The sequence below is a fragment of the Amaranthus tricolor genome, chromosome 2, assembly GCF_026212465.1.
Source record: "Amaranthus tricolor cultivar Red isolate AtriRed21 chromosome 2, ASM2621246v1, whole genome shotgun sequence".
Classification (NCBI taxonomy): domain Eukaryota; kingdom Viridiplantae; phylum Streptophyta; class Magnoliopsida; order Caryophyllales; family Amaranthaceae; genus Amaranthus; species Amaranthus tricolor.
Genome location: NC_080048.1, coordinates 1954089 through 1971928, shown reverse-complemented (window position 1 = coordinate 1971928; position 17840 = coordinate 1954089). Strand labels below are relative to the sequence as shown.

At 27.0% G+C, this 17840-nt stretch overlaps 1 protein-coding gene across 1 annotated transcript; it reads left to right on the top strand.

The window, feature by feature from the left end:
• The first annotated feature begins 6454 nt into the window (after positions 1 to 6454).
• Positions 6455 to 9792, top strand: LOC130806889 (uncharacterized). Its single transcript, XM_057672115.1, has 4 exons — positions 6455 to 6882; positions 7147 to 7220; positions 7308 to 8312; positions 8696 to 9792. Exons 1-4 carry the CDS (start codon positions 6639 to 6641, stop codon positions 9437 to 9439), a joined length of 2067 nt encoding a protein of 688 aa, XP_057528098.1. The 5' UTR covers positions 6455 to 6638; the 3' UTR covers positions 9440 to 9792.
• The last annotated feature ends 8048 nt before the right edge of the window (positions 9793 to 17840 follow it).

The following is a 17840-nucleotide window of genomic DNA, read 5'->3' as shown; positions in this document are numbered from 1 at the left end:
TGGTAGGTTAATTCATATGGCGGTCATATTAGATTAAAATTTATTCAACCAAAATAATTCGATTTTAATTTTTTATAATAAGTATACTTCTCTCTTTTAATTTTTATGTGAAAAATTTTGGAGAACATATAAATATAAAAAAACAGAGGATTGTTAGTATGTTTAACACAACAATAAATATATCAATAATATGTTGATGTATCAATGTATGTATATCAAAACTTACCTCTAAAAAACCATGTAATGTCACAACTTATTAGTGAAAGGAATAGTCGAATCAAGTGGTGACAAATTTACAATACGAACATTATTTCAAAATTATTGAATTATAAAAGTACTATGCAAGATCAATTGGAGCCTAACAAGCTAGGAACCTATACATAAAGAGAAAATAACGAGGGTTGATCAAAAGATCTTCTCTTTCACCCTTGTGATAGGAGTTTGATTCTTAATACCTACGTATATGCATGACGGATTGTTTATCTTTCTTCTTTGTCAGTAAGGATTTTCTAGAATACCTTAAAATTATAAAGAAGAAATAATTAATTAAAAAGAGAAAATTAAAGATCAGATGTTGAAAATTAATAAGGAGCTAAATTTTTCTTTGAAATACATTTTTAATTTAAAAACAGTTTTTTTTGTTAATGGAGTTGTTTTTTTAATGAATAATAAATGATGATTATTTTTCTCTTTTGTACTCAAAGAAAATAATTATGCTAAGGGGAAAATGAAAATGTGTTCAATGAGAGAATAGATGAAAATTAATTTCCTTATTTACTGTTTTTATTTTTTAAATAGAAAGAATATAAAATTCTAATGTAGAGATATATAAAGGGTTTAAAATATTGAACACAATCAAATAATTATTTTTAGTCAAAAACTGAAATATTATATCATAGAGTATACCATAACAACAATAACAATAATGATAGAGTCTTAATTTCAAAATATTGAATTCGTAAACAAACTAAATATAGGTAGAAACAGTATAGTAGTATAACGTGCATGGGATTGGGATGGGCGAGTATCATGAATCATTATACATTTCAAACCAAAATATGGATCGACATATATATGTTTTTTTTTTTCAAACTTATTTTGCTTAACATCAATAATCAAAATCCATCCCATTTCATGAATTATATATATGTCAAATCAGATTGAAAATATGATGATGAACATGTATTAATTAAAATTAATTATGATCATGGTATTCTATAATTGACCTTATCTTAATTAGAGTTTATGTTTATAATTTTGTGTTTAATATCTAATGACTTGTCTTAATCGATGTCTTTTTATAAATAAAATTAAAGATCATTTTTGGAGGAGGAGCTTAAAAAGTAAGAACAACCTTTAGTATCTGTTTATTTAATTGAGTTGGTTTCTTAACATGGTATATTGGTATCAAAAATAAACATTGCAGGAGGTTACGGATTTGAATTTCAACCATCCCTTATTTAAAGTAAAATATTCAGTGCCAGATATGAGTAAAGTTTGTGTTACATCCGCATTTCTAATCGAAAGGATTCTCGTCTAGAGGAACGTTTTAGATTAGATAACATATCTTGAGGACTCAAACTATCAATTTAAATTTTTAATTGAGTTGTTTTCTTGACAATTCAAACATGTCTATGTCTGTATTATGTATCGTATAAGAAGATTTGTTTGCGATAAAAAGAGTTCTTGTATTTAAAATTTCTTCTCTCTTGAAGTTCTTGTCAAAAAAGTTACTCAATCCATCAATTTAAATTATTTCAATAATTCTATCATATTTGCTATATATATATATATATATATATATTATAAAATAATTATAAATTGTTTTATTTATCCTTACTTTATTAATATATCCAGTATTCCGCATAAGATAGGGTTCGCGTGAGGTATTTGTTTCCTAAAAGATACGGACAAATCATACATATGCCCCTTAAAAAAAGAGTAAAAAGAATGAACGCAGTCAAAAAACTCCCTAACTGATATCTGCACCTAATAAGAATCACATTTTAAACCTTCTACTCAACATGCATTTTTTGTTCTCAAGAGGAAGTAAAATGCGGCAAAATCTGAACGAGCAAAAGCGAAACTCATGTGGTACACCTGATCAGTGGCCTCCCAATTCCCAAGAGGAATGGTTGAATGTGATTTTGATCTCATCTTGCGTCATCCATCCAACCAAAAACCACAACATAAAACTAACGGATATAATTTTGATTTAATCAATGAAGAAGTATTAATTAATATAATACAACATACACAAATCTTACCAAGATCATGATTATGTTTAATTTAATGAAGACATTAATTTTTAATTAAGGGATAATTAGCTCTTAAAAGGACATCACATGAGAGTAATGGTTGGTGTTAATTTTTGCAGATCCCCAATAAACAATCCCCCCTCACAATCACCTTGTTCTTTTGACTAATTTAAACTCCCAAATTGAGCGGTTTTAATATTTGGAGGGATATCTTATTGTTGAAGGAGCTCAAATTTTGAACTAAAGTTAGGTATGCTTATGGGGTATGTTGAATGCATAGTACATTTGACATATTCCCCAAATTTTCCATTTTAGATTGGGTATTGGATCTTGACTTGATTAACCAAACAATGGGAAAAGGTATATACTCATCTCTCCAATTAAGATTCCAATATTACGTAAATTAACGTGAGAGCTTTTAAGAGTAAATGTTGCAATTCCAATGAAACAGAGAGAGTATTTTTCTATACCCAAAAGAAATAACTCCCGGTACAAAAAGAGTAAGAATATAAAAAAGTGAGTAAAATTGATAAAAATATTTTTTTATGGAAAAACGAGAGAAATATATAGATAGTTTAGATGAAAATGTAAGTTAGATGTGTAGATGAGAATTTGAAAAAAAAAAAGTGTAGATTATGGCCAAAAATAAAAATTGGACAAATTAAATAACACATTAAAATTAAAAGAAAAATAAGGCTATTTCTTTAGAGTAAAGGGAGTATGTAAATTATTAACATTTATTAAGGTTGTATACTAATAGATTATATATAAATATAAGTAAATATTAAAATGTGTTTTAGACACTCTAAGGTATGATCGGTGATTTTAATGATTTTTTTCGATAATAATAATTTTGTTAATACTTGAAAAAACTTTAGCATCAAAATAGCAAAATAAAACTAAAATAAAATAAAAATGAATTGTACTAGAATCACAAACCTCACCAAAACAAAATGATTTCAAACAACATAATAAGTTAGTATCCTTAGCTTTACCAAGACAAAATCATATCAAGAAACATAATTATTCTTAACTAGGATAGTAGTTTACATATTTCAAGTAAATTCTTCAAGGATTTCACTACTTACTTACATGACACAATTATTGTTGAATGTTCCTAATAAATATTTATAATAATATATATATATATTTACGAGATGACATATATTATCATTTTTAAAATTGTGAGAATTTTAGGCAGACAAAAACTACAAATAATACAAAATCAGGATAAGTAAGTCTTTTATATCATGGAATTATAATGTGGTGGTTTATATATTTTGATAGGATTATTGTTATATTTTAGGAATTGTCACATCTACTAGGAGTATTCTTTAAATGGACAAATAGTTTCAGCACTGTAAGGACTAAACCTATTGATGTCTGATGAGACCTCCATTGTCAATTTGAATTCTTTTTTATCGAAAACTTTAACAAGTCACAATGTATTGCTTTGTCATAAGAAAATGACTAATATTTATTAGTTTGATGAGTTTAAAATTGAATTTTCACTTAGTTGAAATAAATTTTTTAATTAAATTTAGAATTTTACTCATATAATTTTTCATAAAAATATGACATATTTGATGAGATAAATTAAACTAAATGGAAAAATAAATTAATAAAATTTCGTGTGACAAAGAAAGTTATTATATTTGACATTGCTAAGATTTGAATTTGAAATTTATTGTAATATTATACTCCTATAATTATTGCATAAATTATTGAGCTCACTTGCAAACAAAATATAATAGGGACATAATAATAATTTAGTAAAAATAGACAAAAATAGACAAAAATGAGAAATGAATTGCAAATACTTGTATGAATTCATTAAAGTAATGAAAAAGCCTAAAAGGTCTAGAAGGAAAATCATGTAGTAGTGGTGATATAGCAGCATATCCATAACAGCTATACTAAGCCAGCTACTTAAAAATGATTTTGTCATACTCATAGCCATTGGGACTTTATAGGATGGTCCATCACACACCAATTAAACAATCTTAATCTCTAATTTCATTGCACTAAATTTAATGCAAAACATAGCTAAGCTAGCTAGCTCATTGCAACCCTATATTAAACAAAGAATCTAAGTTTAAAATTTGTATTTCAATATTTTTAAAATTTTTGCATTTTTCTATACCATATTCTCATAACGAATATTCATAGAATTAAAAAAATTGAATTTTTAAGATAAAAAAAATATATTATTTTATTAAATAAATTAAAAGAAAAAATGAATGCCATAAAGATATATAAAAAAATATATAAATTAATTAAGTTAGTGAAAAAAATAAAGGAAATGCAAACATTCAAAAAAGTTAGTAGAAAATTTGTGAGGGCGACCATAAATACTGAAAGTATTAAAATTAGAGTGACTAATGCTAATTGTGTCTAAATAAATGTGATATAAGTAAAAGATTGTTCAGATGAACAACAAATAAAATGCAAAAAAAAAAAAAAAACAATAAATAGAAACGAAGCGAGCATTACTTATAAAATCTGAAAAAGGGACGTAAAAGTCTATCTTCTACAAAATAATACTATCAATAACAATATAAAAGAGATAGAAAATATATTAGAATTATATCTTCTTAAAGAAATTCTCATCAAATCTTATACTTTTGTTTTAATAGTTCTACTGTATTGTAATAATGGGCCTTGGATATGATCCAAATTTAAATGTAGTTCTTAAATTATATAAGTTATTTATAATATTAATAATTTTGAATATTTACCTGTAAAATTTGATTATTTCAAAATTTCTTTAATACTACTCAATTTTCTTAATGAGATTTTATATGAGAATTTTTAGTAAAACATGTAAAACTCTATATTTCTAAATAAGTATGCATTATTATCATTATAAATATTAAAAATACCACTCCCATGCCTTTTTTGAATACAAAACTTCATGGACTTGTCAGCAAGCTAAGTTAATCTGATTAACTTCTGCACATCCACAAAAGAAAAATATATATTGAATAATATTCTATTTATAGTTTATAATATTATTTATAATTTAAAAAATTACATTCCATACAAATTCAAATTCCCAATTGAAAAGTTAATAAATGGGTCTTTCCAGGTCTTTGCTGCAGTAAGCACACTTAAGGGTGGGAAGAAATAGTACGTACCCCACAATGATTATTTGACTATTTTAATTATGGAAAATAATACTCTATTTGTTATTATGCCAATTTTATTCCCCATATTTTCAGATGTGAGTTGTTTTACATAGGAAAAATATAAAAATAACTTATGATATTATTAATTGGTTTTAGTAGTAAGTCTCTTTAAGGCTTATATACGGGTCACATTTTCGGTTTGCAGCTTGATGTTTTCATAAAACTAAATCAAATCAAAAAATTTTCATTGTTTTTTTATTTTTCAATCCAAATCCAAATAACATTTTTTCACAAATCAAATTAATTTGGTTTAAACTTTTTTAGACCAATTCAAATAAAAATTTGAGCTAATTAAACAAATCCAAAGTACAAATAGAAATAGAAAACTAAAATAGTAAATAAAAAAATTTTTGAAATATAGCAGCTAAAATAAAGGTGGCAAAATGGAACTTAAATTCATGAATAAAGGGCTTACTTTGCTATAAGAGCACCCATAGACATTCACAAAACAAGGAGCTCATATGCATACAATATATATTAGTTGGGCTATTTAGCTCATATGTGAGTGTGTCTCACGGTAAAACCACGTTAGATAACAATTTCTTTTTTGGATAGACTTGAATCCGTACCCTTCTAGTGGGTAAAAGTTCTAAGGACTCACATGTGAATGAAGCAGAGTGTTAAAATACCAATATTATTTACATGACCATTGGAGAAAGAGAAGAGAATATATTATTTCATAAACTAAAAAAGTAACTTTCACTACTACCAATTAAATTTAGTACTAAATCTCTTTAAAACTTATAAGCAGGTTACCTCTTCTCATTCTTAAAAGTTATTCAAAACTATATCTTAAATTCTAACAATATTTATAACATCAACTTCATATATTTAGTGATAAATCTCCCACTCATTTTTTAAATAGATTTTTATGAAATTAAATTCAATTTTAAAAATAAACATTAAAATGGATACTTTCTTTTAAAAAAAATGGTAGACACTAGACAATGTCAGTTATTTAAAACTCTCCATAAATGTGTAGCACATATGATTGCTCAGAAGTGAGTGCTCTCATATAAAAACAACCCAACAGTTTCAGACCCCCCCAACATATACATCACACTTCTTACTTCTTACTTCTTATTATACCATTTCAATTTTTTCAACACTAAACCATCTTTCCACTTTACAAATTTCTCAATAAATATTTAATTAAACCCATAAAAAAAAAAGAATATTTGAGCTAGTACTAATGGGTAGAGAATGGTACCTAAACTGGGGTACCAAATCCTCCTCCAAGAAAGGAAGGACTAATAATAAAGGCGGTGGCGGAGGAATAGGAAGAAAATCAAGTACTCCGCCACCAGTTGCAGCAGCTGCAGCGGCAGCCACTGCAGGAGGATGCATGAATGCTGTACTTCACATGTTTGATTTTCAGTTATGCTTACATCCTCAAGATAGTTCTTTTCTCCCTGATGATCATACTTCTTTAAAAGGTATTATTCATTATAATTTCTTGAAACTTTTCATTTTTATAGTCAGGAGAAATTTAGACTATTGCGCAAGTTATTTGATTACAAATTTTATAAAGCCTCGGACCCTTTGAATTTGTATATTTGCGTTATATAGTAAATTCAAAAGTATATTATTATAGAATAATAACAGTCGAGTTAATTCAGTATTTGCTCATGGAGTTGTAGTTACAATTTCAAAATGAGAGGTTTTAGGACTAACTAAGTTTTATTAATGTTGTAATTCAGGTCTTGAAGCACCACGAAACAGCTTGGAATCAATAGAAGAGAAAGAAAAGGATGATTATCAAGATCAGTTTTCTGTAAGGATTATCATAGTTTACACAAACTATCACTTAATTTAATCTTTTCTACGTACTTATACGGTTAATTAATTTATTTATTTTCAGAAGCGTATTCAAGTGAAAACGAATCGAAAAGACACAGGGCTGAAGCTGGTACAAACACCCAGAAGTAGAATAGAAGACTTCTCATCAGATGGCAGCTCACCAGCAAGTGTAAGGACTCCAACCCTTGTTGCAAGACTTATGGGCCTAGACATTCTACCTGAATCCAACACTACCACTCCAAGATCATCCCATTCTCATATCTTACCTCATCTCAAAACAACCACTAAACCCACCACTAATAAGCCCAATGGGCCTAGCCCAAGCCCACAAAGATCATCATCCATCTCGACTCGAAGGCGGGCCATGGATGTTGTTGATCATCATAGACTATCTCTTCAAATCAACAAGGAGAATAGTATTGTGAAGGAAATGGAGTTGTCTAGGCCATCTTGCTCATCAATAAGTACAAAAAGAAAAGAAGGGAAAAAATTTTGTCATGAAGAAGAGGTTACTAAAAGTCCTAGCTATTATGCTAGGCAAATTATGAAACAAGTTAGGGAAAGTGTTAGTAGAAGAGTTGGTGTTGATATTACTAATACAATTAGTAATGGTAATAAAAAAGATCATTATAGAAGAGATGAACATCTTTTGTCATATTCATTATCAAAAACAAGATCATCAAAACCCAAAAAGATCAAGAAAAATTCATCATATCATGATGAAAATAATAAAGTTATGAGTATGAACTCAAAAATTGATCATCAACATCAACAGCAGCAACAACAACAACAGAAGACTATGGTTGATAGAGATTTAGAACAAAAAATGGTGAGGGAAAATAATGAGGATATGAATGTAAAGAAGATGAATTTGGTGAAAAAGAAGCCCTTTTTGAAGTCTTATGATTCATTAAAGAATAAGAAAGATGAACAATTTGTTAGAGCTTCAATGAATAATAAGAAGAGTAAGACCAAGACTATGTTGTCTAGTGATCTTATTCATGGTACAATTCCTTCAGTTGTCACACTCAAGAACAAGACTACTACAAAATTACTTGACAAAGAGGTAACTTTTTATTATTTTTGGAAAAAATTAATTTTAAAAATCTCACATTTTATTTATCTTGTAAATATCCGGCCTTTACTTCATTTTTCTTTTAAAGGACTACGATATTATTTTTTTTTTTAATAATCTAACTGCCCTTTGAAAGTAAATTAAACACAAAACCTGGATTTTGCTAGGATAAATAAAATGTAAAATTTTTAAAAGCTGAATATTAGAGTTTTAAAATTGTTTTTATTTTATTTTTATGTGAGTTGTTTGTGAATTTTCAATACAATATTTATAAATTTTAAAAAGCATAAGATTATTTTTTAATTTTTAATTTTGGATTGGATTTTTCATGGTCAAAAAGAGGTTATACTAATATAAAGGTAAAAAATTCATAGGGAACTTCATCAAATGTTCAATTTTCAAAACCTATCATGAAAAACACCAGCATTGGAACTACAATCACAACCACGACCACAACCAGTCCAACAAGTCGGTTATCTCGTTATCCGAGGCAAGGGATAAACGAGAAAATAAAGGCGGAAGAAAAAGCGACGCACGTACCCGCGGACCATTGGAAAAGCAGGCCAAAAGATGCAACAACCAACTCTGTGATGGAGTTTCAGTACATCACAAAAATCCTTAAATGTACTGGAATTGACAGAGACACACCAATTTCTTTCATGAGATGGTTTTTACCTTCTCATCCATTAGACCCATCAATTTACCATAATTTAGAAGCTACCCATTATCTTACAACAAGTGATAAATTTGCTTGTGATAGATTAAACCTTTCTATTAATAGAAAGTTAATTTTTCATCTGGTAGATGAAATGTTAGCTGATATATTGAAACCTTACGTTGATCATCATTATCATTATCTTAATTATGTTGATAAGCATCATTATCAACATATTAATGGGTTTCAATTAGTGAAGATATTGTGCACCAAAATCCGAAGTTTTCCTTGTTCAAATTGCCAAACTCTACAAGATATTGATGCATTAGTTGAGAAAGATATGCAACAATTTGGAAGGTCAAGTAACTTGATTGATGATGAAGATGAAGGTGAAGAAATTGTTTCAACAATGGTCGGCGAAATTATGGATTCTCTAGTACAAGAAATTTGTTGCACTGGATAGATCGAAAACAATTTTTTTATTTTTACAAGAATAAGGTTGTATAATCGACTCCTAAAAACCGCCAGCGTTGTTAATAGCATTAAGGTAATGGAATTTGAATCGAAATAGCAAGATTATTATGGTTAATATTAGAATAATTAGGAATTGTTAGGATTATGTCAATGATAATGTAAAGAATAATAATGTTAGTTTTAGTTAGTAGAGGTTTTTTTTCTTGTTTTTATCAAATTTTTTAGGAAATGGTGAATGGACCATATATGTAAATAGTATTCAAATGGGTGCTAATTAGTGATTTTGTAAGATGGTTTTTGTTGGTTTTTTGCTAACATCATTATGAGTTATGTAAATGGGGGCCTAAACTAATTTTAGTCAAAGGGCTCTTTTTATGAAGCCAATACCATATTTTGTTGGTTGCTCATGTTAGTATGTATTTAACTTCTTACACAATATATTAAAAAAATTACCCCTATTTAATTATTTACATTATTCACAAAAACCTATGTGTTAGGCAGCAAAATGAATATGAAATACTTGATTAATTTGTTTCTTGAGTATATGGTTCCAAGCTTAATTCTAAGGGCATTTTTTAGATTATTCATGTCATCCTTTCTAGGATAAAGTCCTCATTCCTAGAAGGTTAGAAGGTAAAAAGTAATTTAATTTTCTTGATATTAGTGAACAATAAAAGTTCAAAATTTTTATTGTCAAATTAGTCAAATGCTATTTTGTGGTTGTTTGACTCTATGGTTAAGCCCTTCTCCTTGGAGAATGGAAGACTTTGATTAGGCTCTGTTTGGTAAGATACCTACTAATTGAACGGGTAACTAAAAGTTGAAAACAAAGATAAAGTGAGAAAAAATGTTGGTAGTAAAAAGTTAATCATAATATAAGGGGATTGAAATGGTACCTTTTAAATTTTAGAAACTTCAGTTTCGAATCGGTACGGTGTTAAACGGTCTGGTTTAATTTGAAAAACTTTCTGGTATGATTTTATTGTCAAATCAGACTAAATCGAACCATGTGCACCCCTAATTCCAACCGTTAAATCATGTTAATATAATTATTTTAGTGTAATGAGAATTTTCAATAGGCAATAGTGGATGGAGAATTGATCTTCATAAAATTAAGTGGGGAAAGTCAAACTCTTATCACAAAAATTATAGGAAAAATCTTCAATAAATAGGCTAACTCATAATTCTCTAATAAACTCGATGTACTTTTTCTAATCATATCTTTTTATGAATTTGGAATACAAAATTGAAATTTATCAATGTGCACACTCACATATACATACCAACTTGCATATCTATCAATTTTGTATTTCGTATAATATATCTTAGGTCTATAAGTATCAAGTAAACTTTTAGTTAAATTGGTTCTTTAACATCTTTGTATTATTATGTAGAAGGCAAAACTTCCACGTATATATTAAAATCTACTACATTTAAAATGGTATTAATATTTCTAAAAACCTAACCTTTAGTAAAATTAACTATACTAGATTCATTTATTTGTAAATGAGTATATATATAGCTAGAAGTTTGTGTACATATATTCTATATCTATTTTAATTTTCAATATTAACCAATATAAAAAAAAGAAATTATAATTTAAAATGTAACAAATAAATTAAAATGGAAAAGTATAAACTATTCAAATTAAAATTGATGAATCCTACGTACACCTGAAAATCTGAATGAAAGGGAGAGTAAAAAAATGTATGGGTTTGGAAAAGGTTGACATGGGCCATTCACGTGGAAGGTGCTGCAAAAATCTATTTGTTGGTAATGGTCCCAAGCCCATTGATAGACTGATGAAATTTTTGAAAATTACACGTGAGATATTTGGATTTTTCTTTTTTCAAATATATTAATTTCTTTTTTTAATTCCATATTTGTATTAATATTTCATTTTCGAATACAAAAAAAATTAAAGGTTTGGGGACAATACTGTGGCTAGACAACAATAACTGTTGTTATTGCAAAGCAAAAAGACGACAAATGACAGTAAATTTAAAGGATGATTCCTTCTCTTTTGGTTGTTTGTTATTTTTGCCTTTTCTTATGGTTTCATCCTTCACTTTTTTTTTTCTCCATGTAAGTTTTTTTTTTTTTTTTTTTTTTTTTTGTAAGTTTTTACTATTGTCATTCAATTTAAACCTATTCAAAGTATCATTATGTAGACTATTATTGGCCCGTTTGGTAGTAATGTTAAATAGTAAGAAAGATAATTAAAAGTTAGTGTAATTTTAGTAGGAAAATATTTTGACAATTTTAATGGTTATGTTTGTTTTTCTTGAATCATCTCATTTTTTCATAAAATTCTTTTTAAAGCATTAACATTAAGAAATGTGGTATTATGTGATAATGAAAATTCTGAAGAAAATTATTTTTTATAATCAAAGTTTCATTACCATGGTAATGACATGATATATTTTGTCGAAAATACTTTACATGTGAGACAAGATCGCATATTAATAAAAAAGTAGGTTGAAAACTTACATATATATTGGGTGGGCCAATCCTCCTACTACCATATGGTTTTGGAAAACAATGAACCTCACCAAGTGTATGTGCAAGTCAATGCTCTTGATCCGTGAGTTTGTGGGCCCGAGCTCACAGGTATCTTGTGTCCAAACGAATGGACCACTGTGAGATTATGTGAGAATTGTCACGGGCTAATACATTTTATTAAAATTTATATTACAAATCATTCTCATTACCACCTTTATTTTAGTACCAACAACCAAATGGATTAAACAAGTTCACAACAAATAATAACAATGTCAAAATTTTAATAAAATACTACTCCCTCCTGTTCAACTTAAGTGTCTCATTTACTTTATGCACTCTATCCAATGCACTTATTCAATCCTTAATATATCGAGTTATGTATAATTAAAAATTATATAAAGTTGATATTAGTAATCTTTACATCAAAACGAATCAAATAAGATCCCACATGACTATGTTTTAACTTATAAATTAATAATAAAATGCAATTTAAAAGTAATAAATAATAATGTCTCAAAAGTAAATGGGACACCTAAGGTGAATAGGAGGGAGTATTAAGTTAGTAACGACCATTATAAAACATTATTACATGTTATACAACGCAAAAAAATAAAAAAATTTAGAAGAATTATGAATTAATTGGGTAGGTAGGTCAATTTGGAGACATGACCATTCAAACATGTCCTTCTTCCCGAATCTTTCAATTTTTTTCTCTTGTGTAAATGTATGAAAATACTTGCATGTACTAATAATTAAATAAATCATTATAAAGTCTCTTTAATTACCCAACAGCCAATTGAATTTCCTTACAGATTTTCCGGGGGCTTTTAGAACTGGCATTATTACCATTACCATGCTACTTCTAATATCTCACCCGTAGTAAATACCACAATGTATTGTCATTTCATAGAATTTAATGAGAATGGTAGGATGAGATCAACATTTTTTTATCAAAAACAGATAATAAATTCACAAATTCTCGAGTTTTGTCTAAGTTGAAGAACAAGTATTATTATTCGCTTTTTCAGGTAAGATCATCAAATCGATGATTCTATTTTTATATAGTCTTTTCCTTCCCTCATCCTACCCTCAAGGCCTTAATTCCCAAAAAATAACAAATTTTTATTTAAGTTGATCTTTCCGTGAGATAATCCAAAATTAGACCAAATTTCCAACTACATTAACTAAAATATTAACTTTTATATTTAAATTCTCACATTAATTAATTATTTAATGTTTAACTCGTTTTCGAAGTTATATTGACACTTTGATATTGATTAAAACGCTCACTTTATTAGTTTAAAAAAGACGATGTGGATGTAATTTACTCTTTGTATGAGCTTGTCTTACGATAGAACGGAGTAAAAAATTTATTGAGACAGAACTGTAAGATATTCTTACATGTATCACGCATTTATCTACCAATTTACTATTTATCTGAGAGAACTCTTTAAATTTGCAGATTGTCAGGGGAAATTGAAAATAAATGAAATTAAATGTTGAAATCTTTACTACAATATAAATACTACTTCATTATAATTAATAAAAAATTAAAATGCATCCAAAAGTATTTTTTGTAAAAAGGGAGCATTTTTAGAAGTATTCAGTGTAAATTTGGCAGGTATTTCGCAGGTCCTGTTTTTGTTATTGGTTTCCTTTTACTTTTTTTTTTTTTTTTTTGTTTTTTACTAATTTGTAAAACTAAATTTGTCATTAAAACATTTAAAAAAAGATGCGTTATGAATTGAAAATTGTATCATAGTTTTGTAAACTGCCTAGTACCTTGGGTAATAACTAAGAGTTGGTGTATGATGCTGTAAGTGTTAAGGAGCTAAATTGAGCTTATTATATTACTATAAGTGTTTGTTCTCTTCAGCTAATTAAAATAAGATAGAAATAATTTATAAAAGCAAAAAAATAAATAAATTGATATGATATGATTGATATTGAAAATAAGTTGAAAAGAATAGGTCTAAAGTTCGATTAGTTTTCACAGTGTACGTGAAAATAAGTTCTGACTCTGTATATTTGGACTTATTAAAATCTAGAGCTTAAGATGTGAGTAAATGAGTTAACTCGTTTGTAAAATATCTTCTTTATCACTCGTTTTGAAATAGGGCATCGAAATCAAGCTTATAGACAAAGTGCACGAGTCAGATGTTTTTTTTTCTGTCTCTTTGATTTTGTACCATATAACTAAATATGTGAGAACTTTTTTAATCATACGGTGAAAACTCAAAAGTATAAAGAGAGTAGAGGAAAGATTGCCATCTACGAATTTCCTGCTCATTGTGGCTTGTATGTTCACTCCCTTGGACGCTGATTTTACTGTGAATGTAACGCATCCTCTATTTAAACATGGTGTCAAATATTTAATTTGAAATGAGATTTAGATGAAATTCAAACTTATAATATTTTATTACGTTGGTTTTTAATATCACGTCAAATAATCAAGTTAGCTAGCTTAAGACCTTCTAATTGGTTATAGCCCAAAATAATGATTAACACGTAATCATTAATTTTTATAAATTTTAAAAAATAAAAGTTACAATAATATAATTATATATATATATATGTAAAATTTTGTAACAATTCTTTTTTCACGCTATCTTTTACTATAACAACCGAAAGTGATGGTTACAGCTGATCTAGTAATAATCTGTCAGTAATTGGTATTTTTTATTTTCTTTTATAAGACTCCTAGTAGTATACAATATAAATACATTTATCAAAGGTATGAGAGTTTAAATAAATATCGAAAAAAGAAATATTAATTCTAATTGTTAATATGCAAGTTGATCAACAAAGAAAACGAGCATCAACTGATTTCTACTTTTCTTTCTATTCTTTTTATATATTTTCTAGAATCTGATTCTTAAAATTCATTTTTACAGTCTTTTTCTATGTCTGTCATAATTGACACCTTTTTGTTATTGTCAATCAAGTTATGTGTAAATTGATTTTTTTTTTATTTTGATTAAATATAACATTAGATTTTTATAGTTAAACTAAGTAGTGAAATTACTTAAAAAAATGCTAGAATTAGTTTACATAAATATAGCCATATAGGTGCGCCAAAGTGTTTTTAAAATATATTTCCACTCTTTGTACATGAAAATGAATAAATGAATTTTCACCGTTCATAAAATAATAATGATTTTACGTATTATTACCTTTTAGATACCTTTTAGATACGCTGAAATACAAGTATATATTTCTATTACATATGATATCATGTTGAAAGAATTGATTATGAAAATCCTCAGTTCTCAAGTATACTAAAATGGTCCACAAATTCATCATAATTTTCCATCATATTAATATTTTTTTTTCAATTAAACACATTAAACAGAGTTAAAACGAATTTAATACATATGTAAACATGCAATGAAGGTATAGTATATATAGTTGAAAATACTTATTGAAATACTAACATTGATACATTGTTCACCTTATAAAAATATTTATAAACCCTAAATGAAAATTAATTATGTGGAAAGGTTGAAATAAATTTCCTTACAAAATTAGTTGAGATAATAATATTTTGGGATTGCCAAACAATTAATGTGAGTCGGCTTTAATTGCTCGACAAGTTGGATAATGCAGTGCATGATCGATCTAAATTCATTTAGTATATTACTGTAGTAGTTAAAGATTCAGCTGAAAGTCAATTCATTTTTAATGCTATACCCTTCCTTTAATAATAATAATAATAATAATAATAATAATAATAATAATAATAATAATATTATTATTATTATTATTATTATTATTATTATTATTATGATAAATTTAACTACTTTCCCTTTGCACACATCTGACATCACACATGCTGTTGATGATGCAAACTCAAAAAAATTCTAAAACTATCAATTATCTCGCATAGAAGTACATTATTATATCAGTCGATTTTGCAGCTAGAGCTACTTACTAATTTAACTAGTTTTAAATATATTGGAAATAAGTAAACTATTTAAGTCTGCTTTTATCAAAATATTTGATGTTATTAATTGTTGGCTGTTTATTAACGAAAATATACATCAAAATCAAAATCCAATAAAAAAGTTAATCTAAATAGTAAATACGCTTTAGCTTTGGCTTGATAGGTAGATTTGCAAAAAGTTATTTAACAAACGTCTTTTTCAGTTATTTGACCGATTAAAAATAAAATTAATTTTTTAACTATCTTTAAAATTATTAATCAATTTTAATTATATAAAAGGCCAAATTTCAAAAATCAAACTGAATTTCATTCCACAAACACACTATATCTCTTGTAACTCCTGAATAGAATTGTGCAACAATTTCAGATTCTACTGTTCTAGTAACAGTTCGATCATGGTGCTAACCTTTTCAAAAGGATCAAAAGGGCTAGATTGGTTAACGAGTTGTCAACAATCCACGGTTGAAATTCTATAAAAATCAAACTTGGTGTTTAAAATTTAGTTTTTTTATTGGTTTTTAAAATTATGTTTGACTTCTGACTTTTTAGTTGGTCGAACAATCAAAAAGTGTTTAATAAGTAGCTTTTAAACTAGTTGAAAAGTCAACATTTAAACCAAAACTAAAAATCTACTCGTAGTTATTTTTTCATTGGTTTTTAGTTTTAACTTATTTTTATCTAATAAGCAACCAACAAATAACAAATGATTTTTATCAAACATTTCTTTAACAGCTAATTTAAATAGTCATCTTATCAACCATTAATTTTTACTGATCAAATTAATTAACAGTTTCTGCTAACAGCTTTAGCAAACAATCCTATTTAAAAAAAGCCGAAAATCTATACTATCAAACACCTTTTTTATTCGAACTATATAACACCGTATTAGTGAATAGTGATAGAGAGATGGAGGGAAAATCATAAAAGAGCAAAAGGAAAAAAAAATAAATAGGAGTCCCGCAAAAAGAGGAGATCTGATTTGAGGTAGGGGCTACCACATGAATTGTCAGCAATGAAATGATTGGAGATATGCATGAGGAACAAGTATCACTCTCATGATGTGAAACGTAGTACTCCACTTCTAATTACTCTTTTCTATCTCCTAATTCCGGTATTTCATTATCTGATATTTTTCTACTGAATATGTTACTATTAATAATAAGTATTTCAGAACGAAAAAAATATATTAAATAAATTTTTTAAACACAGTGATTCCTCCATTTATTTTACACGCTATACAAAAGTTTTGTATAGGAATTAAGAAATTAATATGTTTGTATTTAAAAGAGCATTATAATCTTACAAAGATAGGTGTAAAAGTTAATAATAAAGAAAAAAAACAAGGTAAAATAAACATTCACAGATTTACTTAGTTATTTTTTAACAAAAATAATAATATAGCAAATAATTTAAAATCGTTAAATAAGAAAAACATAGAAGTATAATGAAACATATGAAGTAATATATATTACTTTTCATTTAATTTGCTCCATTTTTATTTTAGCATGTCTTAGTAAATTTGCTTTATTTCTATTTTTGGATATAATTTCATCACTATATCTTATTTTTTAATATGCATCAAAAACAAATGGAGTTAAAGGGCTGAAACAATAGAGTATAAACAATAACATTCCATTACTCAAATGTCATTAAGTATTTTTCACCTAAAGTGGGGTACGGTTTGGAGTTCGGGTGTACTCAACCTTATCTTTATTGGTGTTGACACTAACAAAAAAGTTAATTTCAATTAACCTTTGGTAACAAACATCATGTGCAACTTGATATGAATAAGAAGTACACATCATTGAATAAACTGTATAATAATCTATTATAATTTAAAAGCAAATAACTATATATATTTAACCCCATTAAAATAAGAGACCTATAATATATAATACTACTGTAAATAAGGGGAATTTAGGTTTGAATTTTCCCAGGTTATATA

Excerpts from the sequence above, each read along its gene's own strand:
- LOC130806889 (XM_057672115.1), top strand. The coding sequence starts at position 6,639 with ATGGGTAGAGAATGGTACCTAAACTGGGGTACCAAATCCTCCTCCAAG. Across the intron at positions 7,221-7,307 it reads ATTATCAAGATCAGTTTTCT|AAGCGTATTCAAGTGAAAAC; the intron begins GTAAGGATTATC and ends ATTTATTTTCAG. Across the intron at positions 8,313-8,695 it reads CAAAATTACTTGACAAAGAG|GGAACTTCATCAAATGTTCA; the intron begins GTAACTTTTTAT and ends AAAAATTCATAG.